This window comes from Arvicanthis niloticus, chromosome 9 (genome assembly GCF_011762505.2).
Source record: "Arvicanthis niloticus isolate mArvNil1 chromosome 9, mArvNil1.pat.X, whole genome shotgun sequence".
NCBI lineage: Eukaryota > Metazoa > Chordata > Mammalia > Rodentia > Muridae > Arvicanthis > Arvicanthis niloticus.
The window spans coordinates 54,722,284-54,749,556 of NC_047666.1; the positions used below are offsets into that span (position 1 = coordinate 54,722,284).

Sequence of the window (27,273 nt, forward strand, 5' to 3'; positions counted from 1 at the left end):
TGAGAAGGTAGAGGGGAAAGGTGGTCATGGCTCCAGCAGTGGCACTGTCTGTTGGATGCTGTGGCTCCCTGGAGCTCTGTAGTCATGGCACACTCTAGTAATGCTGATCCTGACTTGGATGCTGGGCAGCGGTTGTGCTGGTGCCACAGTGCCTCTCATGGTCCCCACTGAGTTATGTGGTCACTCCATCTCTGTCCTCTGAGCACTCACTCAGGGACAGGTCCTTCACTGGGTGCTAAGGAAAGGTACAAAGAAGACAGTGACGGTGAAAGACGTCTGATCTTGGAGTAGAATGTGAGGATGAGATTCTAGAGGCGTGGGGCAAAAGGGAACAGCGGCCTCCTTTAAGCCTACTTCAGATGATTCAGGCAGCCTAGAACCTAAGTGACACTTCTATAAGCCTCTGCTTTCTTTTCCATAAAGGAATGAAGAAGAATGTGTGGAACTTGTTTCCTTCTGTGCAAGTGCTTAGCGAGGTTCTGTCATGAGACAGAAGCAGCTGTTTCTGTGATTCCCTATGGCTGTTCTTTGGAGACTGTGTACATCACCCCAAATAGGCTCGGGTCTTCTGGGCTTTGCTTACCTGAACTATCTCTGGAAACCTCTGCCTTGTTTGCAGGTTGAGCGCTTGGCTCCTCAGTAGGGACCTTGCTGTCCTGGGGTGAAGCTTCCTTCCTGGAAACAGAGAAGCACAGAACTCAAGTGGCTGTGACAGAGAAAAAAGGCTTCTCTGCTTTCACAGGCAGGGCACAAGTGAGGAGCCCAGAGGCTGAGTGTGGTCAGCTTTATCAGTATAGTACAAAGCTCCCCACAGCATCTGTTGGAAGGAATGGGAGTTTTGTCTCTTAGAAGGAGTAACCGTTCTGAGATGCATCACAGACCATGTGCAAAGTCAATGCCCATGCACTCCTGGGATGCAGGCTCAGCCAGGTTAGTACCCAGACAGCTGTGTGCCAAAAGAGCTTGAAGGTGTTGAAGGTCTAAGGAGTTGGGCAAGGTTAACCTTGGGGATCAAATCGCCAGCCCTCTTGCCAGGACTGATCCTCACCCCAAGCCAGAGAAGACAGTATCAGGATAGAGAAGACACAGAAGTAATGAGAGGAGGCAGCATTCAGTAGAGAGACTGGGGAATGGAAAAGGATCAGCCTGGAAACACGGGCTGGAGGAGGGGTGGCTGGTAGGACTGCTTCTACCCTGACAGGGGTCGGGGTGGGGAACATGATTCATACTTGCAACCTTTCCAAGGAGTCTTTATATTCTAAGTCATGTTGCTCAAAATTGTGTACCAGTGACCAGAGATATCTGAGATAAGAACTAGTGTGTCAAGAAGCTACATGTTCTCAGAGTACCCATTTTGTCTGCATGTATTATCTATCTATCTATCTATCTATCTATCTATCTATCTATCTATCTATCTATCACCTATCTAGTGTGCATGTGTACTTGACTATGTACATTTATGTGCACGACATGTTGCAGTAGCCCATGGAGGCCAGAAGAGAGCGCTGGATCCCTGGGGAAATAGAGTTATAGGCAGCTCTGAACCACTATATGCATGCTGGAAACTGAACTAAGGTCAGAGCAGCAAGTGCTAATAACTACTGATCCATCTCTCCAGTTCCTTTATATATTATGTTTTTAAAATAGTGTCTCAGTATGTCAGCCTAGCCTGGGTTCAAACTCAGAATCCCTCCCCGATTCAGTTACTGAGTGTTGTAATCTCAGGCACACCTATGTCACCATGCCCATCTTATCTGCATATCTGGCAAGGACGAAACTCTGAATGTTTGCCTCTGAAGAATCATTACATGAAGAAGCAAAACTCAGACTAATTGCCTTTGTCCTGATGGGAAAAATAAATCAGATCTTAAATTCTGGTAAATTTATGCAAACAATCTGTCAGTGGTGTAAAAACTGTAGCCTCAGTAACATAAATTTGGGCGAATCCCTAACATTCCCTTTCAAGGAGATCCCAGTGGGCTGAGGACATAGCTCATTGATACAGCACTTAGAATTCAGTCCCAGCACCATAAAGCAGGTGTTGGGAGCATGAAACTATTCTTCTTGAGGGACAAAGGTCATATCATCACAAGGAGGGCACCTGTGTAAGGTTGTGTGTTGGGGTGGGTAAGGCTAGAAAGGACTGAGGTAGCCACTGGTCCTGAGAGGGGTTTGATGTGTGCTCCATGCCTAAGCCCCATACAGCAGTGAGGCATCTACCCCATGGCTGAGGATACGCCACATATAATGTGGTTTATCATGTGGTGCTCATGCTAACAGACATCGCGGAGGCTCCTGGCTCTGCTCTACCTGCCAGGCACTCACTGGAGGTGGCTGAGCCGCTCAGGCACCCATGTGGCAGATGGCAGGTGCACTCGTTCCCGATCATCCTGCATCTGGAGCCGGATGGGTCGTCTGAGTCCCCAGGCAATGTTCAGGAGTCCTTCGATGATCAGAGTCCCTTCTTCCTGTGGGACCAACACAGGTCAGTCTCTTCAAAAACAGCGGCTTCCCTAAAGGTTTCTGTCCTTCCTCTCTGTGACCCACTCAGGAACACGATGCTCAACACCCTCCCTCTCCCCCCCAATTAAACTCATTCTCCCAAGGAAGAGTGAGCAGTGTGAACATGCTTCAGTGCATGAGGCAGGGACTCGCAAGAGGACATGTGAGGTGTTCCTTCCGCTGCTAAGACCAGGCCTGGCCAAGGGCAGAGCTGGGGCTAGCACGGAGCTGCTGAGTCAGGTGTCCCCCAGGACACCACAAGTGTCTGGCAGGCACGTCCACACTGCCGGGAGGAAGCACAGCCTGAGGAAGCATGCCTGGCCCCTTGTGCTGGGCTAGGCTCCTTGACTCTAAGTGCACTGGGACAGAGAATCCCACAGCCACCAGGTTCTACTGGATATTCTACTGTCTGTGTGCCCCACCTTGTCCTCTCCACACATCCAGACAGTGGCAGTACCAACTGGTTCAGTCCACCTCCAGTTACACTGCCTTTTCCCCCTGATGGTGGGTGCTGGTTTGCCTAACACTTCTGGGACATTTCCATGGTCTATCACGAGTATTTCATGTTGTTTTAATACTGAGCCCTCAACCTGCTCTGACTTCCTTAGGTCTACAAATGAAACAACTGCTACCCAACCCTAATTCACAGTAGTCATCCCACAGGCGCCCCACCTGACTCTGGCTCACACCCCTTCTGTCCTTGGTTCTATGTCTCTGACGAATTTCCAGCCTCTGTCTCCATGGGGCCCTCTAGGCTCTCTGTATCCTTGTGACTCTCATCCCATATTTTATTTATTTGCATATATTTTTGGGGCTAAGACATTTACTATATAAGAGTCCCCCACACACTCCTATCCTTCCCCTACCTCTCTCCTCTTATCCTCTTTTCCCTTTGGGTATTTATTCAGTGATATTCTGCATCCAGTTACCGCATAAACCATAACTAACCTCTTTCCATGTCTATTTGCAACACTTCTATTTGGATGATGACACGGATGGGCCTACTAAGTACGATTCATGTTGACTAATGTGCACACTGAAGATGCTTGTGAACACAAAGGATGATGATGATGATGATGACGACGACGTGGGTCCTAATTAAGAGTTCAGTCAGGCTTCTTAATCCACAGAACAGGAGGCCTAAGCAAAGTCTGCAATTAATTCTCCCCTCTGCTACGGAGTGGTTGGTTCTAAGGCACAGTGGTGAAGGTCTAAAGACTCACACACTTAAGGACGACTTAAACGCGCAGTGCAGGGGGTTGCAGTGGGCACCGTGCTGCCCAGTGGATCGCTAAGGTTCATTTGGCTTGAAGAAGCTTTCACCCATTTGGCAATGACCCCCACTTCTCTTTCTTGCCTACCATTCTTGACAGCCATCATTCTTCTTTCTGCCTCTATTAATCTGATTTATTTTGGATTCCACACCGCACTTAAGTGAAATCATGCAGCACCCCCCCCACACACACACATGAAGTCTAATCTCTCTTCATTGTCCTGGAAAGTCCCCATGAGAACAGGGATGCCATGAGAACTTCACATGAGCATGGCCTCAGGCCTACTCCCAGTGTGGATCTCATGGTTGGCCAACAGTTATGTCTAGTTTCAAACACCTCACTGACCACAGAGAGAATAGTCTAAAGCTTTCAAAACCGCATGTAGCTTCCTGATATGGCCTTACAGTGTTCGACTTAACAGTCAGGCAAAAGGCTGGAGTCCTATGGAATCATTCAGGTGTAAGTTGAGAATAGCCACCTTGACTTATTGTTCAGTATCTCCAGTGTCCCACGCCTTTACCCGTGCTAATGCCACACTGGAATGCAGAGGACAGGACCAGCAGTGCTCCACGCTGTAGGAGGCTAGTGTCGGTCCAGCTCTCATGTATCAGACCTGAACATACTGTTCCCTCTGTAACTCCTTTTCCTCCTGCTTCTGAGGGCAGGTGAGCAGAGGCTCTGAGGCCTGAGAAATGCACTGCTAGTTTCTTCCCAGGGATGCCCACCTTGCCTTCAGCCTCGGCTATGTTGGTATCAACCCTGGAGTCCCCTGGTTCCTCACAGCCGCTGTTATTAGCCTGCACATGGCAGCTCCTTACTCAAACCTGCAGTGCCCTGCCCTTGCTTTGATATCTTCTGGCCCACCTGACCTGGACCATGCACACAGGCTCCTGTTGTTCTGAGTGTGTCCAGCACATCACTGTCACAAAGCCTTTGCATGTCCTGCCCCAGTGATTTTAGATCTCTGCACCAATGTCACCCATAGAGAAGATATTTCTGACAGTCCCACCTATAGGAACAGCCTGTGATGCTGCTCCATAGTCCGCCTGTGCTCTTCCTTGCAGCCATCATGAGTGCTGAGTCACTGCACCTGCCCACTGATGACTTGATCACCCTTCTCTCTGGGAAACAGGCTTCACAAGTGGTGATTTGTCCACGGTATTTGCTATGCCATCAGCCATCACTGGCACATGTCCAGCCAACAGTGGGCAATCAAATTTCTCCTTGAAAGCATCCCCTCTGAGATGTTATGAGAGAAGCCAGCCAGACCACTGGGCTGCCCTGGCACCTGTGTAAGGGGATGTCTCTCACCCTGCAAGGCTCATGTGTTATCACGGTCATGAGTGCAGGCCTGGGACTCAGCAAAAATTAGTACAAGGCCAGTGTGTCACAGGATCACAGGTGCTGGTGTAATCTGAAGTAGGGAATACCGTGCTATACCAGACAGGGGTGGAAGCCTGTGAGGGTCCTATGGTGTTCCCAGGCTCTCCCAGTACCCCCTAAGCTGGCTTTGGTCTCTAGCCATAGTGAAGTTGTCTAAGTCAGGCGTGGTGGCTGCCCCACACCTCACCCTACAGTGTAAATATTTCCCAACCTCCTGCAGGCACATACACAAATTCCAGGCTGGCAGCTGGGCCAAGCCCCACCCTCTGTGCTTTCCTCTGAGAACCTTCTGAAGCGCTGCTATTTTGAGCTTTTCCTGACAGTGATTGATGACTGGAGGAACCGTTTAAAAGCAGCAACGGGTGTTGGGTTTGCCAGACAGCACAGGGAAGAAACCACAGTACATCGTCCTGACTGTCCTCTTCCCAGGGACTAAGAGCTAGAGTCTCGGCTGTGACTGCCAGCCTCTGGTGCTTCCTTTGAAATAGACAACCTTTACCCATCTAGACTCCCTGACACCCCGACTGCTGACTTACAGGTAAGAAGAGCATCTGTCCTTTGGTTTGACGCTTTTAAAACATGGGGGGTAGTTTATCTCTGAGAGCATTTCTCATTCTGAGCTTTCACAGCCTGGCTACTGGTTAGAGAGCAGGGTGGTGGGTGCCATTGACCACTATGATACTAAGGTGTTTATCCAAGGCCTTTGTGTTTATAGGAGATCTGTGATGTCAAAGCTATGATTCCGGGAATTTCCCATACTATTCCTGCCAGTTTGTTATAACCCTGTTTTTCAGATGGGTAATTAGAGGTTTAGAGAGGGGACATTGTGGAAATCTCCAGGTCACCAAGTGGCAGAGATGAATTTAAAATTTGGGTGTTCTCTGACCCTACATTAACACCCGCTGGTTCCTTACCTGTTTATTCCTCATTTTAAAATTTTTAATTAATTTATTTTACTTTATATGCATAGATATTTTTCCTACACTAATGTATGCATGCTATACACATACCAGTCAGATCCCCTGGAACTTGATTTATAGATGGTTTGAGCCACCATGTGTGCTAAGAACTGAATTCAGGTTCTCTGCAAGAAGGACTCTTAACCGCTGAGCCATCTCTCCGGCCCCAATTATCTGGGTATTCTTAAATTACACTAATGATGAAGTCTTAGTTTGCTGCATATTTTGGTGTTAGCAGGAAGAATGGGGGGGGTGAGCCTGTGGGGGTGAGCCTTGGTCTCAGAATTGCAGGTTTCTTATTGCTTTCTGGGTACCCAAGCCCCGTGTAGCCTCTACAATGAGGGAGAGGAAGTAGGAGGATGTCAGGGTGGCATGGTGGGCCCTCACCACTGCTTTTCTCTTGGCTAACAGGTTGCTTTTGCTTTATCAGCAGCCATGAGGTCCCGGCTTCTGCTGCCTGTGCCCCATTTGCCAACGATTCGGGAAACTTCAGAAGAGCTATCACATGGGGCACCTGGGCAGGAGCCCCCTGCCTCTCCCAGCCTGGATGACTATGTCAGGTGTATTTGTCAGCTGGCACAGCCCACCTCAGTGCTGGACAAGGTCACAGCCCAGAGCCGTCCCAACAGACCCTGCCGGCCAGCCTGGACTGGAGAGAAGAGGCTCCAGGCTGAGTCTCTAGGAGACAGCTCTCCTTCTTTTAGCAGCCTACAGCCCACACTGCCCCCTCCTGGCACTGGTAACCCTCTGGACTGGCTCTTTGGGAAGTCCCAGGAACAGCAGACAGATGGAAGAGATCTACCCAACAGGACTGGTTCTTCAGATCACTGGGGTGTGCACAGACAGATGGGCAAGGACACGGGGAGGCTCTGTGAGGCCAGGGTACCTGAGCACTCTCTGGGAAGAAAACCAGGGCACAGGCACCAGACCTCCAACCTGAAAAGCTGGACTTCTAGAAAGCCCTGCCAGGCCTTAGCGTCTGTCTCCAGCTCTCGCCCCAGCAGCATCCTAGGCACTCTCTATTTGCATCTCCCAGTGATCCATGAACTCTAACCCCTCCCCAGAAAAAACTCATAAAGAACATGGTGGGTCCTGTGGCCTCTCTGGCTTCTTTCTCTTGTGGTGGACACTTTCTGGTAGGTCTGCAGGGACTGAGCAACTCCTAGTGAGACCCATCCTCCAAAGAGTGATGACAGTCTAGCTCTCACGATGCAACGTGACTGGTAGCATCTGTTTGTGACTGATTGGCCCATGACCTTGAAGAGACTTAGTGTCTCTATTCCTTGGTTTCATCATGGGTAAAGTGAGTGTAGCTGGAATGACCACCTCACAGATTTCTCTAATGAGGAGATGTGGGCTGTACTCTGGGTGGCCACCACAGCCTCATGAGAAACCAAGGGCAAAGGACCAAGGGCAGGGTATGTGTCTCAGCTCCCGGAAGCAGTGGCTTTCAACCATCCAAATGTGTGACCCTTTAATACTGTTCCTCATGTTGTGTGATCCCCAACCATAAAATTATTTTTGTTTCTACTTCATAACTGTAATTTTGTTACTGTTACAAATCATAATGTAAACCTTTGTACTTTCCAATAGTCTTAGGTGACTCCGTGAAAGGGTTGTTCAACCCCAAAAGGGGCTGTGACTCAGGTTGAAAACCACTGTCCTAAAGGCTTCCAGGGAAGGGCCTGGCCTCTATGCTCTATCTTCAGACATATATTTCCAGAGGCCCAACAAAAGACATGAGGTCTCAGCAGATGTACTACTGTGTTTCATAGGGACTGACACCTAGGTACCCAGGGAACCTGCTGTCTTGGCTCCAGTGCCCAAATCTCATTGCAGTACCAGTGAATTCCCATGCTCAGGGCCAAAACAGAATGCAGCACGTAGGCTGCAGGCTGCCACATACCTAGGTCTAGTGGCCTCATCTCTGCTTGTCCTTGCATGTGCCCACCAGCTTCACCTAGGCCCTGTTCCACAGGGGCACAGCAGGCAGTTGTCCAAACACCTCATTCTGTCTAAGTCTGAATGTCTTAAGGCTCTGGAAATCCACACCAGCACTGAGTCCCCACAGCCGAGAGAATATCAGCTCCTGGAGGCCTCTGCCAAGAAAGAGGGTGAAGACAGGGAGTCGGTGATAGGAGGGTTTCCTTTCTCAGAGGGGTAGGTGTGGTTTTGGAGATCGTAAAAGAATCAGGACTCAAGGTCCAGCACCTGCTGGGGCAAATGTGTGATAGGAAGACGGACCTACTGCAGAGAGGGTACCTGGCCGGAGACTAGATGGGCTGCTACACCAAGCCTTTTCATGCCCCCTTCTGTAAAGCAAAGCAGTGTGAAATGGGGTCAGAAGGAGGCGCCTGACAACTGGCACGGCATTAGTGAATGTTCCACTGGCTCAGAAGTCATGCTGCTGTACAGACAGTCAGGGAACTTGCTCAATTATTCTCCCATGTGGAAGATGCTACAGAGTAACTTGAGAAGCTGCTCTGCCCCACAGCACCCTTCCACACCTGGGCCCACCCAGTGGAGTCCACTAAAGATCTGGGGAAGGCAGTGTCCCCAAGCCGCTGAGCACAGGACAGTCTAGTTATACCAACTACACATTGTGGAAACAGCTGTGTAGAGCTCAGGATGGAAGGGCCCAGGGTTACTTCAGGGTTAAGTGATCTTCCAGGCCCAAGAGAGGGGGCAGTCCCACCCTTCTAAGGAAGGATCAGAGTGTATGAGGATACACTGAGTGTGTCTTACACACCAGAAATCTAGAGGAGAATAAAACTGGATGCAGTATGGTGCATGGCCACCAGGGGGAGACTATGAACTACTGAACGGTTAGTATCGAGGCTGGTTGGGAAATCCTGATCAGACAGCTTGAGTGGGATTAGTAAGTTTCTGATCACCCTAATAGATTTATATATCAGCATTATATATCATTAAGCTGAAGACAGTCAACCTCAAAAGGTATTGAGTATTCTACGCTTTTCACTGTGACGAAGCAAAATTATCCTAAAGGCAAGTTTTACAGTAGAGGGGGCTGGCACACCATCCTCTAGAGAGCAATAGTGCTCCCCCTAGCTCTTAGTAATTAGGAGAAAGGTCATTGGGAAAGAGCTGTCCCACAGTGTGGTCCCACCCTCAGATGTACCTCATTTCTCTACAGGCTTCTCACATGGCGGTGAGGGTGCTTGTCCCCAAACTGTACAGTCAGGCTGTAGTTGCTACCAGCAAGCAAGGCTTAGGACAACCAGGAGGGTTTCTTCCAGGGCACACCCAAGTGGTGAGCACCTCAGCACTTGAAGGTACCTTATAGCCTAGGATCAAGAGTAACTGCCCCCATATCTGAGATCTAGTCAGTGACTCACAATTCATGCCTCCAACAAGGCATGAACCACCCCAGCCTTAGTAGCAGAGAACCACCCCAGCCTTAGAAACATCAGTCCCAGAAACCCCCAAGGGTAAGGAAGGGAAACCCAACAAAGACCCACCCATTACACCCTGTGCCTGTGCTGGCAGTCTGTGGTGGGCACACATCCCCCACTTACCAGCACAGGTCACAGACCAAAGCCTCTCTAACTGCATTTACTTACCTCCTCCCTTGCTGCCCCTCACACTGAGCCCGTACCTCAGGGCTCTTTTCCCAGTCTGAATGGCCCAGGTCTATACCTGCGAGCCCTGTACAGAGCCTGACCCGGCATACTCAGCACCAAGGGGGCCCAGTCCCAGCACCCAGAAGTTCACCACTCAGATGGGCAAAGAGCCAGTAGAACCTAAGATGGAAGGTAGGGCTATGGGAGCAGAGCCAGGTCAGAGCCCTAAGAGGCTGTGTAGAGCTGGGAGGGATGGGGGTTGGCAGGGGGGTGGGCGGGGAGGTGTGCAGGGGGATGGGCCCTGCTGCTCTGGAGACATCAGCACTGGTGCCAAAGCCCAAAGCTGGGTGGGTCAGGAGGGCATGACAAGATAAGATAGAGCTCAGGGCGTTTGTTAGAGATGGCACAGGTGGTGCAGCCCTGCCTGGACTAGGAATCTGCAGCCTCTCCCACCCTACATGAGAGGAGGGACCAAACCCAGCTGTCCTGGTCCATGGCCTGCCTGATACTGTTCGGCTGGATCTAGTCTAGTCCCTCAGAAGGTTGTGGGCTGATGAATAAGCAATATGAGAGAGGTTCAGGGACCTGGCAGAGGCCTCTGTGAGTTTCTACCAGCCCTTTTCAGTCACTGGAAAATGAAGCATCTCCAGCAGGCAACGGGATCTCAACCATGGAAATACCCCAAATAAATCCTTACACTATTCTGGGAGCCCAAGGGCTTGAGACCAGCCGATCCCTCTGCCTCCTTGCCCGGGGGAGGTCCCAACCCAAGAGCTCCGCCCCCGAGAGACCTCAGACTGGGATCTCCCTAAGCCCGGAGTGGAGCCCTGTGGCTTCCCCTAGCCCTTCATCTGCCCTTCGTCTGCCCGGCGCCCTGTGGAGTGAACTCAGTCAAATTCCCCCGATTCTGCCTCCTGAGCCACAGCTCCAGTCGCCTGGGGCAGCAGACACGCAGAACCCACAACTCAGCCCAACAGGACCCACGCCCACGTGTGAGACACAGCCCCACACACTGTGAGCCTTCTCATTGTACTGTAAAATGTCCAGGATTAGACACAACTGAGAGTACAAAGCCATAACCAAAGTACCCTTGTGAGGTTGTGGATGGTGGAAGCCCAGGGCTGGCTTGATCTGCCTTCGAGTAGATCCTAGCCTGGACCCTGCTAGACACTCCCCAGAGTGTTTAAAGGTTTAAGAAATCCTGCATGAATACCAGATACCTAGCTTCTTCTGGAAATTCCTTCTGTACCAGGGCCACATTCTCGAATTGCATCCTTGGGTTGCTTCTGATAAGGTGGCTCTCCCCTTTAATTAGGACCCACTCCCCGTATGCCCCTTGTCATTTGAGCTTGATACTGATCTACACAAGACACTGCTTCTGAGGTGAGGATGCCTCAGTGAGGGGCACAGGCAAGGCGGTCCACGACACCTGGCTGGGTGGCTGGGTGGCTGGGTGACTGGGTGGCTGGGTGGCTGGGTGACTGGGTGGCTGGGTGGCTGGGTGGCTGGGTGGCTGGGGGGCTGGGGGGCTGGGGGCAGGGGGGCTGGGTGGCTGGGTGGCTGAGTGGCTGGGGGCTGGGGGGCTGGGGGGCTGCATGCCTGGGTGGCTGGGTGGCTGGGTGGCTGGGTGGCTGGGGGCTGGGTGGCTGGGGGCTGGGGGGCTGGGGGGCTGGGGGCTGGGGTGCTGCATGCCTGGGTGGCTGGGTGGCTGGGGGGGCTGGGTGGCTGGGGCTGCTGGGTGGCTGGGTGGCTGGGTGGCTGGGGGGCTGGGGGGCTAGGGCTGCTGGGTGGCTGGGTGGCTGAGGGGGCTGGGTGGCTGGGGGCTAGGTGGCTGGGTGGCTGGGGGGGCTGGGGGCTGGGGTGCTGCATGCCTGGGTGGCTGGGTGCTGGGTGGCTGGGTGCTGGGTGGCTTGGGGGGCTGGGTGGCTGGGTGGCTGAGTGACTGGGTGGCTGGGTGGCTGGGTGGCTGGGGGCTGGGTGGCTGGGTGGCTGAGTGACTGGGTGGCTGGGGGCTGGTGGCTGGGTGGCTGGGTGGCTGGGTGGCTGGGTGGCTGGGTGGCTGGGTGGCTGGGTGGCTGGGTGGCTGGGTGGCTGGGTGGCTGGGGGAAAACAGGCTGGCAAAACTGTATAAGTTCGGTCTGGTTCTTCCTCCCAGTCCTATGCTCCCAGAACTAAGACTCAGACTCAAAATATATTCACAAATACCTTGGCCACATAGCTAGGCTCTTCTCTAACCAGATCATAAGATGTAACCCATTTATCCTGATCTACATTCTGCCACGTGGCTGGTTACCTGTGCTCAGGTACCACGTGTTGTTTCATCCCAACTTCCTGGGGAATCTCCTGCCCCTCAGTCTATCCCAGAATTCTTTCTGCCTCCTGGATGTCCCACCTTCTATTATACCCTCTCCTATAGGCCGTAGGTTTTTTCCATAGGCCATAGGTGAAGCATCCATATAATACAAAACTAGTGTGGCACACTCACTGAGCTTCGTGTCAAGAATGCTTTCTTCTCCACATGGGATCAGTGGGAGCTGGCACACTGTTGTGTGTGAAGTGTGTGAGGAGCACAGAGGGACCAAATTCCCTTCACCCTCCCACCGAGTAGCAAGATAGGCAGAGGCAAGAAGGGGCTAGACAGGCTCCAAGACTTCACACCCACAAGTGCAGCGCTTCGTGTAGGTACAGGTGATTTCCTTGCTAGGAAACCTCACAGAGACACCCCGGCCCAACTCTGTGTGCTCTTATCTGGTTCCTTGGCCAGGAAATTTGACAAGAGCCCAACTGGCCCTGAAGGGGTTAAGCTGCATAACTCCCCTGGGAGCAAAGATGCAAACCCCAGCAGTCTACACAACTCAGGACAGATGGCGGCCCTTCCAGAGAAAAGGGTTATGGGTCTCACCTCTCGGTGTCTTAGCTGGAAGCTCCTGCCCTCATGGTAGCAGTTGTAGGTTTTGAGCAGACTCAAGAGTTCTGACCTAAAAAGACACAGACACACATGGACACTGGGAGAGTGGAGAAGCCACCCTCAGGCATCGTTGATACCACAGACCTCACTCTCTTCATCTGTAAAATAAATGTAGTAGTGTACATCTTTGAAACCATGTCTACTCAACCAAGAGACCCGACTGTCCCACCATGACACTTGACCTCTCACCCCCAGCAGCTTCTGCATCTCGGCCCCTGTAGGAACTGGAGGAGGAGGCAGAGAAGGCAAAGGTGCTGAGAAGCAAGCGAAATTCCCAGGCAGGTTCCCACCCACAGGAAGCACTAGGGCCTGTGTACATGCTCACTATAGAGTGTGTGTGCATGTTCACTATAGGGTGTGTGTGCATGTTCACTATAGGGTGTGTGTGCATGTTCACTATAGGGTGTGTGTGCATGTTCATTATAGAGCATGTGTGTATGTTCACTATAGAGCGTGTGTGCATGTTCACTATAGGGTGTGTGTGCATGTTCACTATAGAGCATGTGTGCATGTTCACTATAGGGTGTGTGTGCATGTTCACTATAGAGCGTGTGTGCATATTCACTATAGGGCATGTGTGCATGTTCACTATAGGGTGTGTGTGCATGTTCACTATAAGGCCTGTGTGCATGCTCATTATAGAGCATGTGTGCATGTTCACTATAGGGCGTGTGTGCATGCTCACTATAGAGTGTGTGTGTGCATGTTCACTATAGGGCATGTGTGCATGTTCACTATAGGGTGTGTGTGCATGTTCACTATAGGGCCTGTGTGCATGTTCACTATAGAGCATGTGTGCATGTTCACTATAGTGTGTGTGTGCATGTTCACTACAGGGTGTGTGTGCATGTTCAATACAGGGTGTGTGTGCATGTTCACTATAGCGTGTGTGTGCATGTTCACTATAGGGCATGTGTGCATGTTCACTATAGGGCATGTGTACATGTTCATTACAGGGCATGTGTGCATGTTCACTATAGAGCATGTGTGCATGTTCACTATAGGGCATGTGTGCATGTTCACTATAGGGCATGTGTGCATGTTCACTATAGGGCATGTGTGCATGTTCACTATAGAGCATGTGTACATGTTCACTACTGTCTATGAGCAGTCCTAACAGTCTCCCTGTGCTCCCCTGTGTCCCGCTGCCTCAGGAGATCTCAGTGGCTTGGATCACCAGCTGCCTCCTGTCTTGACTGTCCAGAGGTTGGTCCTGAGATGAGGGTGACAGGGCCCAAGCAGGCCACTCTGCTCAAACACTTGCTCCAGCACATTGGGAAGCGATTGTGCTGATGGTCAGGACAAGGAAAATCGGCACAGCCGTGGGTCTCGGCTAGGAGGCGGTGGGGTATGAGATGTGCGTGATTGTTCAGCCTCCCAGCAGGTTGAAAAGGGGAAGCGGGCAGGTAAAACTCGCGGGCTATGCTTGCTGAACTGAGCATCCAGGATGCCCACCTATTACCACGGGATCAGTGTGAGTTGGTACATTGTTGTGTGTGAAGCACTTGTTAACTAGAGTGTGCTCTGACTTCCAGCCACGGTCCCTGGCTGGACCTGGCTGCTCTATCACTTCCCCAGCAGCCTCCCCAAGCCCACTCACAGCACAGGACAGTGACATCCTGGGGCTCGGGGCAGGTGTGTCCTGTGTATGATGTGGAGAGCGGAAACCAACAGGGGTAACCGTGTGCAACGAAGCAGCAGCGATACATGAGGATTCCACGCTGCACTTGTCCCATGCCACAAATGTGCAAAGGCTGCACACAAAAGTATTGGGAAATGCACAGGTATGTGAAGTTAATCATGTCCAATTTTTGAGAGTATTCATATTCGGGACTCAAAATGCAAGATAAAATGAAATAAAAACTTAAAAAAAAAAAATCCTCAGGCTTGCAAGATGGCTGAGAAGGTAAAGGTACTCACTGCCATGCCTGGTGATCTGGGTTTGACTCCTGAGACCACATGGGGGATGAAGGGAGTGATTCCTGACCTCCATATAGTTGCTGTGCCTGGCACCCCCTCCACTCCTCCCAACACACACGCACATGTGCACACACACGTACACACATAAACACAAAAATAAATATGATAAAAATATGCTTCTCTTTAGTTCAGAGAAAATATTCCAAGTAGTTCTTATGAGGCAGAGTAAATAAAAATAAGCCAAGCTAAAATATATCAACAAAGTACACTTCTTTTTCCGTTAAAACCCACAACAGGATTCTTAAACTGTTTTAAACTAAGAGTTTTCATATAATTCTAGTCTGTCAACAATTAAATGCAGTCACTGTAGAGCTCCATGGTCCCTCCACCCTCTTGAGCAAACTCATATCTCAAAGAATACCTTGATCTCTAAAGAAGGGCAGTCCCACAAAGAAAGGACCGACCACTGTCCCCAGGGCACAGTGCCACATCTGACGAGTTCTAGCACCAACATCCTGGCCTCCCTGCAGGGGAGGCCACGGGTGGCTACAGAGCTCCCCCTCCACCCTGACACTGCACACTCAAACCTACTTCAGAATGAACTTGCTGTCGCTGACGGGCACATGAGAGCTGGACGAGCAATCTTCCTTCATCTTCAACTTTCGTCTTCAGACCCAGAAGTCACCTGTCAGAAAGATGACAAGGGATGTTGTTGGAGAGTTATTATTGGTCAACGCACCTTGGGGAGGAAAGCGTTTATTCAGCTTACACTTCCATATCACTGTTCATCATCGAAGGAAGTCAGGGCAGAAACTCAGGACAGAACCCTGGAGGCAGAAGCTGGTGCAGAAGCCATGCAGTGGTGCTACTTATTGGCTTGTTCATCAATCATGGTTTGCTCAGCTTTCTTTTTTATAGAACACAGGGCCATCAGCCCAGGGATGGCACCACCCATAATGGGCCAGGACCTCCCCCACCGATCACTAATTAAGAAAATACCTTACAGCTGGATCTTATGGAGGCATTTTCTCAATGAAAGGTCCCCCCTTTTAGATAACTCTAGCTTGTGTCAAGTTGACTAGCTAGGACAGATGTGCTGATGAGGGAGGAGCCACATTCAGTGTTGTCCAGCATCAACATCCCTGGTGTGAGAACACTTATCCACCCTCAAGTCATACCCATCCAAATGCAGGCTGGTTATAGCTGGCAGCATCAGGCCAAGGAGTTAGCTTGCCTGTCCCTCCAGAAAGATCTATGGGATCTCCAAGACTCTAGATCAGTCCCTAAACATTTAAAGCCACATACTCTTTTCTCTTGGGTGAACATTCTAGACGATGGACTCTTCTAGGCTTTTCTAGAGTCTTGCAAAGCTACTCTGGTCCTCTTTCTTCCTTTCCCTTTGAGCTGGGGTGGTGATCCCACCATCCCATCAATTGTTTTGTAATCCATCCCTTGGGCCAGCTCTCCCGGGGGATACATCTGTGTCTCACTTATTCCTTCTGGACTGCGGAGCAGTTCTGTGAATCGCCTAGTCCTTATAACACTATAAAGCAGTAACCAATCTTCCCGCTTTATGAGTAGGAAAACAAGACAGAGGTGGAGCTAAAATTCAACCAATGAACTACTCTTCAGACACAAGAGTCTGGATGGTTAATTCTGGTCTCTTAATTCTACTCTATATGGCTCAAATTCTTTACCCATGTTAAGCCATGTGGAGCTGCATCCAGCCTTTGGGTTCTGTGACAGACTCAAATTCAAGCTCTCTCTGCCTCTTTTCCACTTGTAACCACGGAAGCAGTACTTCATGCCTACCCATACTGCTTTCATGGAATATGAAGTACAAGATCCTTTCTCTATCCTTCTGGCTTCCTTTGAATTACAGTTATTATCCCCTATGTCATGCAGGTATGCTTTGAATTCCCCAGTGGGTTCCTGAGACCATGAAAGGTCCCACACTCTGTGATTGAATGCCTGCTCAGCTAAGTTATAAACTGGACTGGACTGTGGCCACAACTTGTAAAGTTTTAGGTAAACAAACAAACAGAAAAATCTCACGTGGATTCTTTTTTCTGTCAGAATAGTCAGACAGACTATAGGACAGAAGATCCATTTTTACCAGATCCTAGCAACACAGTACCTTATTATTTCTTAATGGGTGAAGAATTTGATCAGTGCACTTCTCTCTGGTGTGTCGGTCTAGACAGCATAACTGTCTTTGGGGCATTTAATAATTACATTATTAAATCAAACAAGTAAAACAAGAGTTTTAAGTTCCTTAAACTCAAGCACTAATACCCTGACAGCTGGTCTGATGACAGAGATGGCTTCTAAGTGACTCTAACAGGTGTGTAATGCACAGCATGCATATGAGGGACAGGATGCTTTGTGCCTCGGCAGGAAGAAGTCAGATGGTTAGATTTCATCAGCTCCTCAAAATGGCATTCAGTTTAAAACTTACCAGCTATTGATTTCTCCATTTTCCCACTTTTTATTTGCGATCAAGGTTGTTTCCATTATAGAAAGTGGAGATAGGCAAGAGTTACCCCTTCCTGGCTGAGGACTCTCACTGAGGGTCCTTCCTGTCTGCGGGGTAGTAAGATGAAGCCCAGCACACCGTCGGTACCAATGCAAGCTCTGCCCTTCATCCCCTGACTCCTTCCTTGCCTGTTACCCTCAAGATGGTCATTATCCCTAAATGGACATTTGATGATGGAAGCAGGAGGATCACTGTTGGCAGTGAGAAATGGGAGGACCAGGTGAAGACAGGTTTAAAGGCAACCTTAGGACTATCCCATCCACAGGCTTGCCCACTCTATAGCGAGCCCAGCCATGGCCTGTGGAGAAGCCAGGCCCTTTGCAGGGCAGGCTTTGACCTACACAGTAAAGCAGCACTGGCCTCAACTGAGATCAGAGCTGCGGACTTTCTGTGTATTCTCGTTGGCCCAGCAACAGGGGGTTCAAAATAGAGCCTGGTTCCCTCTGCTTGGCGAAAGTGTGGGTGTGCTCTTTGTCTGGGTAGTTCCTTAAACACTCCTGAGCAGAAGTGTTCGGCCCTGGGGAATGCCCTGTGTTGGGGTTTCTGGGTTTGCACTGATTCCATGGACACACAGCACAACACTAAGTTTTTTTGTTTTTTTGTTTTTTTTTTTGTTTTTGTTTTTTGTTTTTTCTGAGACAGGGTTTCTCTGTGTAGTCCTGGCTGTCCTGGAACTCACTCTGTAGACCAGGCTAGCTTTGAACTCTCGAACTCAGAAATCTGCCTGCCTCTGCCTCCCGAGTGCTGGGATTAAAGGCGTGCGCCACCACTGCCCGGCAACACTGCTAAGTTTTAAGCAAACACATTACATGAAGGACAGAGTTTCCTTAGAAATCATGAGAATTGGGGTTTCCCTTGTTTTCCTCTGCATCTTCATCCAGTGTCTCCCATGTTCTCCATGAAGCTCCAGCTTTGCCCACCACACACAGCCCACACTGTGAGGTAGTGGACCGTGCCACCAGACAGAAGAACTGGTAAGGTAGTAGTAAGTTCAGAACCCCAGTAAATCTCATAATTGAGACCAGCATGAGTTTGAACTAGCTCCCCACCAGTTTCCTGTTCTGGAGCATGTGACCATGACACCTCACTAAGAGGATCATGACACTGGTCACATAGGTACCACAGAACCTAGAGTTTTCCATGCTAATGAGGTATCTATATAGGCCCCCGAGTGTTTAGCCAATGAGCTTCCCTTCCTGGGCATCCTTTCCTACAAAAGGTATTTAATCTCTGGCTCACTGAGTAAGATATATACATCTTAAGCAAAGACTGTCTTCTTTATCAAGGACCAGCATGGGTGGTGGTGGTGGGGTGGGTCATACAGAGCCTCGCCTAAGTCTCCCATAGAAGGCCCCTTCATACTCCTAGCACTCACTCAGAGCTGGATCCCTCCCATCCCAGGCTCATCACCAGCTCATGGACCCAACCTCTCAAGGTCCCCAGTGGTGTCTGGGTACACAGGAGTTTGAGAACCACTCCAGAATGAGATTATGTCTAAGAAAGAAAAATAAAAATGTAGCCATGTACAGGAATTAAAGAGCTGGCTTACTTTAGGAACAATTGATACAGAGCCCACAGGGAACTGGGGACACATTCCTTTTATAAAAATGTAGATTTTTCTGGTTCACTCAAAGGTAAATGGTTTGGTTTGAATTGTTTTGGTTTTTCAAGACAGGGTTTCTTTATGTAGTTCTGGCTGTCCCTGACTCTTTTTGTAGACTAGGCTAGATTTGAACTCACAGAGATCCACCTGTCTCTGCCTCACAAGTGATGGGCTTAAAGGTGTGGGCCACCACACCCAGCTGAAATCTGAATTTTTGTGGTTTTGTGTACTGCCACTTAAAGTTTGGTGCTTTGGGCAGAATCCATTGCTGCCTCAGAATAATTATGTAAAATGATTAGCAGTCTTTCCCAGCTCCCTGAACTTGCATCATGTTACCTTTCTGCTATAAAAAGGACATGTGTGGGTCACTTTCCTAATGGCACATTAACAACTGGTTTCCTGCTGGGCAAAGGCAGATCTTTGCCTCCTGGGAGGCAGAGGCAGGCAGATTTCTGAGTTTGAGGCCAGCCTAGTCTACAAAGTAAGTTCCAGGACATCCAGGGCTATACAGAGAAACCCTGTCTCAAAAAACAAGACCAAAAAACAAACAAACAACAACAACAAAACCCAAAAAAACAAAAAAACCCATTTCCTGACAGCTACCCAGTCACTCCAGCATGAACACACACACATAATTAGATACTAAGATATTTAGAAGTGAGATTCTATGTATGGGAGCAAATGTGCAGTATTTGTTTCTCCAAACCTGGGCTACCTCACTTAATGTAGTATTTTCCAGGTCTACCCATTTTCATGAGAATGCCTACATGTTTTGGTATCTAGCGGCTATCGTGGGTGGTACTCTTCCTTCTGATTCCCTCCTTGGCAATACTGCTATGGTTGTATAGAAAACCCACTTTTTTTTTTCAACTTTCTATTCCATTACTTTGCTGAGAGTGTGTATAGGTTCTGAGAGGTTTCTGCAGATTCTTTGAGAGGACCATGTTGTCTGCAAATGGGAGACACCAGCCCAGAGTGTGTGTGTGTGGGGGGGGGCAGGCGGCGGGAAGGAAAATTGACTTCTTTCTTTCTAATCTGTACTTTCTTTTCACTTTTCTTTCTCTCTCTTCTCTTACTGTTCTCTCTATGACTTCAAATACTATATTTTGAATAAAGGAAGAGAAAGACAGCACCCTTGTCTTGCTCTAGATTTTGCCGGAATTCCAATTTCCCCCTATTTAGTATAACATTGGCAATAGGCTGGCCATCAAGAATTAAGCAATCTATTATTCACAATTATTTCACAACAATTAGTGTTGTGAAAGTGGCTATATTACCAAACACACATTCAACACAATCCTAACTCAAACCTCAATGGCATCCTTCACAAAACTGGAAAAAACAACTCTAACACCGATAAAGACTCAAATAGTCAAAGTGCCCCTTAGCAGGATGAGCAGAGCCTCAGGCACAACCACACCTAATCGAATCGCATCCCACGGCCGTCATATCAGGAATAGCCGAGCGGATCTTAGATCCGTGAGCAGAACAAATGACCCAGAATAAAACACATAGCTACAGACAACTCAATATTGATGACAGTGTCTATCAAAACCAAACATTGCAGAAAGACAGCCTGCCTAGCAAATGTTCTAGGAAAACTAATTCTTATGTATAGAATGACATGAGACCTTAACTGCTGGAGGAAAACAGGCAAAACACCTCAAGTCCCATGAGCAAGAGGGTCTTGAAGAGAATGCCAGCAGCTTATGAAATAATCCCAAGAACAGACAGATGATGTTACACGAAGAAGGAACAGATAAGAGGGTGAAGGAACCCAGAGAATGTGGGGAAAATCTCTACCAACTACAAAGTGGAGATCTAAATACATAAAGGACCAAAAAAAAAAACCCCTTAAACACTGAAACCCAAACCATCCAATCCACAAACAGGCTAAGGAACCGGCCTTGAAATAAGAAATACAAATGGCCAATAAATACTTGAAAAGGCATTCAACATCCTTGGCCATTAGAAAATGCAAATCAAAGCAGTTGGAATGTCTGTCATGGAGAAAACAAATACTGGCAAGAATGTGGGGCAAGGGGCCTCTTATTTCCCACTGGTGGGAAAGTCAGTCTGTGCGTTCACAATGGAAATCAATATGGAGATTCAAGAAAAATAAAAAAGAAGTAGAGTATGACCCGGCTATGCCACGCCTATGTATATGCCTAAGGGGTTCTAAGTCAGCTCATCCATGAACTTTTTGTTGTTGTTGTTAAGAAAAAGAACTGGTTTCTATTGCCATAGACACACAGGGGTAAGAAAAAGATACAAAATAGATGGAGCTGGAGATCATGATATAAAGAGAATTAAGGCAGATTCAGAAAGACAGTTACCTCGGAATCGCTCACATATGGAACCTAGATTTCAAACTGTGAACTCTGGTCCTCTGGAAGAGCAATACACACACTTAACCACTGAGCCATCCCTCCAGGCCCCATAAAATTCTTTTTTAAAGAAAAAGACCCAGTGACTGTCTATTGCCATAGCCAGCTGGAAAGTCACATGTTCTAATGTCACAGTCACTACAAGCTCAGGCCAGGTCCCTGAGGGAGCCTGTGGCTCAGAATCCTTGACCCATTCACAGTGGATTTGCATTTGGAAAGAGAAGCCATCTCTGCTGGGCTAAGACTCTGGTGTTTCAGGCATTTCTTACTGTACCTATTCCAGACTAACTAACATCACAAAGTGATCCATTAAAATTGTATACATTTAAATATATTTAAATTAGAAAAGAGATCAAGCACTCAGAAGGCAGAGGTCAGTGGATCTCTATTAGTTTGACACCAGCCAGCCTGGTCACATTGAAGTCTGGGCAGTAAAGGCTACTTAGTGAATAACAGAGAAAGGGGACAGGAGAAGAGGGGGAGAGGGAGGGAGGGGGAGAGAGAGAAGGGGGAGGGAGAAGGAGAGGAGACAATAGTTAATGGGGGGGGGGAGAGGGGGGGAGTGAGGGACACCAAAGGAAGCACACACTTGCAAGACAGTTTGTGGCCTAGGACTAACGACCTGCCTTAGCACACAGTATCTTTACTCTCCCTCAGAATGAGAATACTTCCTCTCTTTTAATTCACAGGAGAAGCAGCTGCAAGTAGAATTTTCTTTAAGTTAAGCAATGATTAGTTAGTAACAGAAAGACCTTCCTACGGGGCACAGGGCTGGGAGCTACTGAGACCTGGGTGGCTGCAGATGCATGCTTTGTCTTTTGAGCCTTGATTTTTCCCTCTCTGCGATAAGAATATTACTCTCCATTGGCTTTGCTGTTTGCTCCACTGCAGAGCTCTTATTCAAATGAAAACTGTACGCAGGCAAAACTTAGGGGCACTGCTTTGGCTGACAGTAAGGAGCTGGCAGAGACCTCATCCACTGGCGTGCCAAGTAATGGCTTGGTGCTTCCCTTGTTCCCCTTCAGCAGGTCCCTAAGGACATAGCATCAGCTCCTCAGAGGAGACAGGATGGAAGCTGGGGAAGGCCCTGGTTTCTTATAGGGTAAACAGAGAAGCTTAGCAGGGAAGGAGCATGGCACAGTGTCATAAGAGGACATAGAGACTTAATCATGATGCAGTGGGGAGAGGAGCTGGAGGGAGAAAGGAGCACCATTTCAGCAAAATAGGCTCTCAAAATTATAGGCTGCGACTACAGGTTATAAGTCTCATGGGGGAGGAGCCTTGGGTCTTTAGCAAAACAGCCTCTGTACTGGAACAACACATGATTTAAGTAGTTCTCATCAGCTCCCTGGCCTTCAGTGAGTCACCTGGCTTCCCTGGATGTCAAATACTTCCTCCCTGAGTGGTACAGCATTCTCCATCTCCACTGAGCTCCAGAGTTTGAGCTTTGGGATGTCCCACAGACTCCCCCTCCTTATTTGTTTAATCAGCCTTGCAGAAATGAAGATATTCTACAGATGCGTTGCATCTTTCAATCTGCCTAGAGGGCTATTGAAACAAGGAACCTCAAGTAAATCAGAATTTCCCCAGAAAGCTCATACTGAGAGAAGGGAAAGGAAAACCAGATCGGAATTTATCTCTCAGAAAGAGATTTCACGGAGTCCTAATACAGGTTACACAACCTTAGAGGACCAAACCAAAGCCCAGACAAGGCCGGGTCAAAGGTGGGCAGGACCACACCGTAAACAGGTCTAATAGAAGGGCATATCCCCGACCCTCTATTCAAATATCCACTGCACTTCAGGGCCATGGAGGTAAAGCAGACTTGTGAGGTTCTCTGGCTTTTGTTGTCCCTCCTCTCAATGTGATCAAATTGAATAAATTCCCCTTTTTCTGTTTTTCACTTTTTTTTTTTTAGACAGTTTCTCTGTCTAGTAGCCCTGGCTGTCCTGAAACTCACTCTGTAGACCAGGCTGGCCTCAGACTCAAGAGATCTGCCTGCCTCTGCCTTCTGAGTGTTGGGATTAAAGGCATGCACCTGTTCAGTTTTCCACTTCAACTTGGATCTCTGAATCTGTGTACTGTGATGGGAGGCCACCGCTGAGTTGGGGCACAGGTTCTAACTCTGGGTTTGGTAACACGTGAGCACTGTTTTGCCTTTAAGATCCTTCACGGGGTTGATTGGAGCCTGCTGTCACCCACTCTCAAGCCCACAGTATCTCAGTGAGTGGCAGTGTACCTAAGGGTGACTTAGACACCACTGCTGCCAGGGAGAGCTTGAAGAGGGTGTACATCCATCCACTCCTGCCAGGAAGCCGAGTGGAGTGTCTCTCTATTTGGGGCATTTTCTTGAAACGGCTTCCTTAAAGCTGAACCTCCCTGTTCCCTGGACATGGTATCTAAACACAAGCCTCGCCAATGACCTACTTTCACTCATTTGCAATAAAGAACCACAACCATAATCTTATCTGGAACTCAGTGCGCAGATCAATGCTTCTTGGTAGAAACAGGAGAGGAGAGGGTACAGTTGGCCTGGCCTGCCACCCGGGCAAGTCTGAAAAGCAGCCCCTGATATAACCGGACAGGCCAATTCAGCAGGGCTGCTCCCCTCCCCCAGCAGCCTTTGTTCTGGTCCTGCTCGCCCCCCTACACCCCAGCAAGCACAGCTCAGGCCTCGGAGCTCACTTCTCTGGCAGATAGAAGCGCTCTCTGCCTCTCAGAGGAGCCTCAGGCAGCATGGCATACCTGGCTACCTTCCCTCTATGAACAGACAATGGGTGAGTTGTCCAGACTTTCTGCTTCAGTGACTGCTCTGTTCTGCCAGCATGCGGAGGCAGTGACAGCTGGCACACAGCCTGCAGTGGAGCGACAAAAGCCACAGAAGCTTTTACAACTCCTAGGTCCAGGCCCCCTTTCCTTTTCTTTCCCCGAAAGGCTGATTCTGATTCTTTACATCACTATGGGACCTAGTCCCTCTGGATCGGCTGAGGAGGAGTAAGGAGATGGATACCACTGTAGGAATACCCAGGAAATGACTTGAGTGCACCTAACAGCCTTTTATTATGAGCCTAGGGGCGGCCTGCTTTTCAGTCTGTAGAGGGTCCTTCCCAAACTGTGATCAATGTAGATAGTACTGCCCTCACTTGGCAATATGGGCAATGGGTCAACATCTAAAGTAAAATTTAAGTTGGTTAGTGAAACCAGAGAGCTTGGCCATCTCTGTTCTAACCTTTCCTGACACAATTCGTCAATGCAAATTAATTAAGAAATAAAGTGGTTTGAGCGGCAAGACAAAGGAGACAGGGCCAGACGCAACCGAGGGCCTCCAGCAGGGAGGGCTGCTAGGCCAGAAGGGAGGCAGATGCAGGCTACACTGCCTTGCACAACTGCAAAGCCTGTGGCCCCTGCTCCTAATGCTGGGGACAGGAGTCCAGACGCTGAAAACAATGAACCTCTAAAGGGCCATTCCAGCACCTGTCAGCCCTCACAGAGCCTGAGCTTCCCCAGAGAGCAGCCAGCTGTCTGCTGAGGGGATCCGGCTGGACACAGGCTGTCTGTCCTTAGTTATATAGCCACCTAGATAGCCTGCTACTAACAGCAGGCAACCACTTAGCAGCGCTGCCCTCTCCTGCTGCTCAAGTGCAATGGCCTCTCCTGTCCCCTGACATGACCCACCTCTGACTCGGCCACACCCCTCCTACTCCTGTCCTAGGCTGCTCAGTCCCACCAGCCGAGAAATCCCTGAGAGGATGTGTACACTGCCAGCTGGAGGTGACAGAGATCCAGGGAAGCCAGACAAAGCACAGCCATCACAATCCCCACTCCTCCCATGGCGGCAACTTCCCTAGCCAGGCCACCTCTGCCATGTGACTCCTCTGGTCCTGATGACCTTATATGAACCCGTTCTGCCATGTAGGCATCCTTGGCAATGTTTCTCTTCTTCCAAAGACACAGGTCCTTGCTCTTGTCCCCTCTGCAGCTCTCTCCCCCCTTGTGACTTCCTGAGGTAAATTGCAGCCCAGAGGCAGGGCCCCACCCACACACCTGCTGGACAGATTGCTGGTTTTTGCCCTCCAGTGTTGTTTCCTGTAAGCTGAGGTAATAAAGTAATTTTCAACCCTTCCTCTCCCCCTCATTCAATATTCTCATACTTCCTGGCCCTGTGTCCCCACCACTCCAACCCAGGCTCACTCTCTACCTATGGAAGAGACGATTCATGAAAACAGGAATTCTCCCAGCTATGGTTTGGGGCCAAATAAATACTAAGATTGTTTGGGTCCAGGAGTGCAGCCCAGTTGAGCAGACCCCCTGACTACTTGGTGCTGGCTGCTGCCAGCTTGTTCTCAACACTGTAATATCTGCTTTGCACATTCGACCTTTGGCCTAGTCTGTGCACCATGTACAGATGCTAGGAGAGGTTTCTCTGGAGGCCAGTTGCTATGTCTTAGAATCCCTTGGGACATGGATTCCTCTGAAAACAACACCTATATCCCTGAACAAGAAAAATGTGTGTGACTATGCTCATGTGTACATGCAAACAGACACACACACACACACACACACACACCGATGATCATACAACTGTAAGTCAATCAGGATGCCTGTGTCCACTTGCCCCAGCTACCAGGCTGAGAATATTTGTTGCGACTCAGAGAAACATTCTGGCTGAGATCTTCTTTGTCACTGACTTGGTGTGTGACCTCAACTGTTGTGCCCTCTCTAGGCCTTGAGGTGGCTAGTTGTAGTGGCAGCTGGTATAGAGTGAGTGTCCCTGGGGCTCTTCTCAGGACTGCGGTTACAGGACTATACCACAGTCCATCTTTGCTACCAAAGGTCAAGCAAGGGGGAGGGCAGGGCTCCAATTCTCTCAGGGTATGTCCCAGGGGAAATCCCTTAGGCAGGAAGGAGATTCAGGGAACTACAAGTTTGGGGAAACTGCAAAGGCTTTAGGCCAGCAGCCATTTCCTAGTTGCTGATAGTTTGCTTTTAAACAGTTTCAAGGGCTGGGGCTGGTGAGGCGGCTCCGTGTGTAAGCTGCCAAAGCCTGAGAACCTAAGCTGAATCCTCAGAAGTCATGGGAGAGTGGACAGGGAGAAATGACTCCACAGACTTGACCTCCACACATGCACCATGGCACGCATGTGACCCACAGCATGCACAGGTTCACAAGCACATGCGATCTCCCTTCCCCAACCCCGTGGGTGTGTCTGTCTGTCTCCCTCATACACACACACTAATAATAATAATAATAATAATAATAATAATAATAATAATAGACAATTTCAAGTATTTTCAACATATTTTTAGGTTTAACAACTCAACCTTCCGAAGGGTCTGGGCTCAAAGCTTACCCTGACGGGGTAAGACCCTGTCGAATCCTTTCTATTTTCAAACTGGAGTTCAGCTCCAGTTAAACAACTATGAACCTAGGGCTTCATCCATAACAAACACTGTTGATATTGGGCTTCAGGCTCCAGAGAGATAGCGAGGTGCTGAGGAGGAAATGGGGAACTCAAAGAGGAGAAAGGGCCGTTAACAATCAGGAGACAGGTGGCATTGAGCCCTGAAGCTAGAAGTGAGTGGCATATCGTGTAGCCCTTTGGTTTTGGTCCACCGCACCAACAGCGATGGTGAAACAAGTGTCAGGATCACCATCGCGTTGGCTTTCCAGCTATAAAATCTTAAGGTTGTGCTGAAACCCTCTTCCCGCCTCTAAGATTGTGTTTCTAGGAAGCTGGCTGAGGAGGATGAGGTGAGCACAGCTCTAGCTGACCGTTGGATTCGGGTGTCCTGCTAAGATTTAGCCCTAAAGTGCCTTATCCTAGGAGATGTTAGGCGCCCTGCCACCCTCAGCCCCGGCTGGAAGCCCGCAGTGCGCCAGGCTGGCAGGGGGAGGAGACTCGCGCACTGCGGCTGGTGGTACAAGTGCTCAGACCCTAGCGCCCTGTCTGATCGCGGCCCCAGGGTCGAGGGTTGGGTGCTCCAAGGACGCCCACTACCTTGGCAGTCTGAGCATCACTCACCGGCCAGTCATCGCGCGGTCCAGAGGCCACCAGCAAGAGAGTTCGCCTGCAACAGAATTGTACCGGTACAGACGACTCCAGAGCCCTGCATCTGCTGCAGGGATCAAGTCCGCCCCAGCCCACCCTAGACACACCTC

At 49.4% G+C, this 27,273-nt stretch overlaps 2 protein-coding genes across 6 annotated transcripts in view; one reads left to right on the forward strand and one right to left on the reverse strand.

The window, feature by feature from the left end:
* Rassf4 (Ras association domain family member 4) overlaps positions 1–27,273 on the reverse strand; it is a 39,730-nt gene extending 12,457 nt beyond the window's left edge. For all 3 annotated transcript variants that reach the window (XR_013112579.1, XM_034511777.2, XM_076940363.1), the window contains exons 1-5: positions 27,137–27,273; positions 15,179–15,272; positions 12,602–12,677; positions 2,326–2,468; positions 584–675 (exon numbers count right to left, since the gene is read on the reverse strand). Coding sequence is in view for 2 of the 3 variants with exons in the window: in XM_034511777.2 (XP_034367668.1) it covers positions 584–675; positions 2,326–2,468; positions 12,602–12,677; positions 15,179–15,240 (373 nt within the window). In the remaining variant the exon portion in view is untranslated. The remainder of the gene's footprint in view (positions 1–583; positions 676–2,325; positions 2,469–12,601; positions 12,678–15,178; positions 15,273–27,136) is intronic.
* Depp1 (DEPP autophagy regulator 1) lies at positions 5,494–7,656 on the forward strand. 3 transcript variants are annotated; one of them, XM_076940362.1, is made up of 2 exons: positions 5,494–5,697; positions 6,530–7,656. In XM_076940362.1, exon 2 carries the CDS (start codon positions 6,554–6,556, stop codon positions 7,169–7,171), a length of 618 nt encoding a protein of 205 aa, XP_076796477.1. In that variant the 5' UTR covers positions 5,494–5,697; positions 6,530–6,553; the 3' UTR covers positions 7,172–7,656. The 3 variants fall into 3 exon arrangements, with proteins under 3 accessions (XP_076796477.1, XP_034367669.1, XP_034367670.1); XM_034511778.2 differs by having other exon boundaries at positions 6,549–7,656; XM_034511779.2 differs by having other exon boundaries at positions 6,552–7,656.

Bases quoted from the DNA above. Each gene is read 5' to 3' on its own strand.
- Depp1 (XM_076940362.1), top strand. From the start codon at position 6,554: ATGAGGTCCCGGCTTCTGCTGCCTGTGCCCCATTTGCCAACGATTCGG.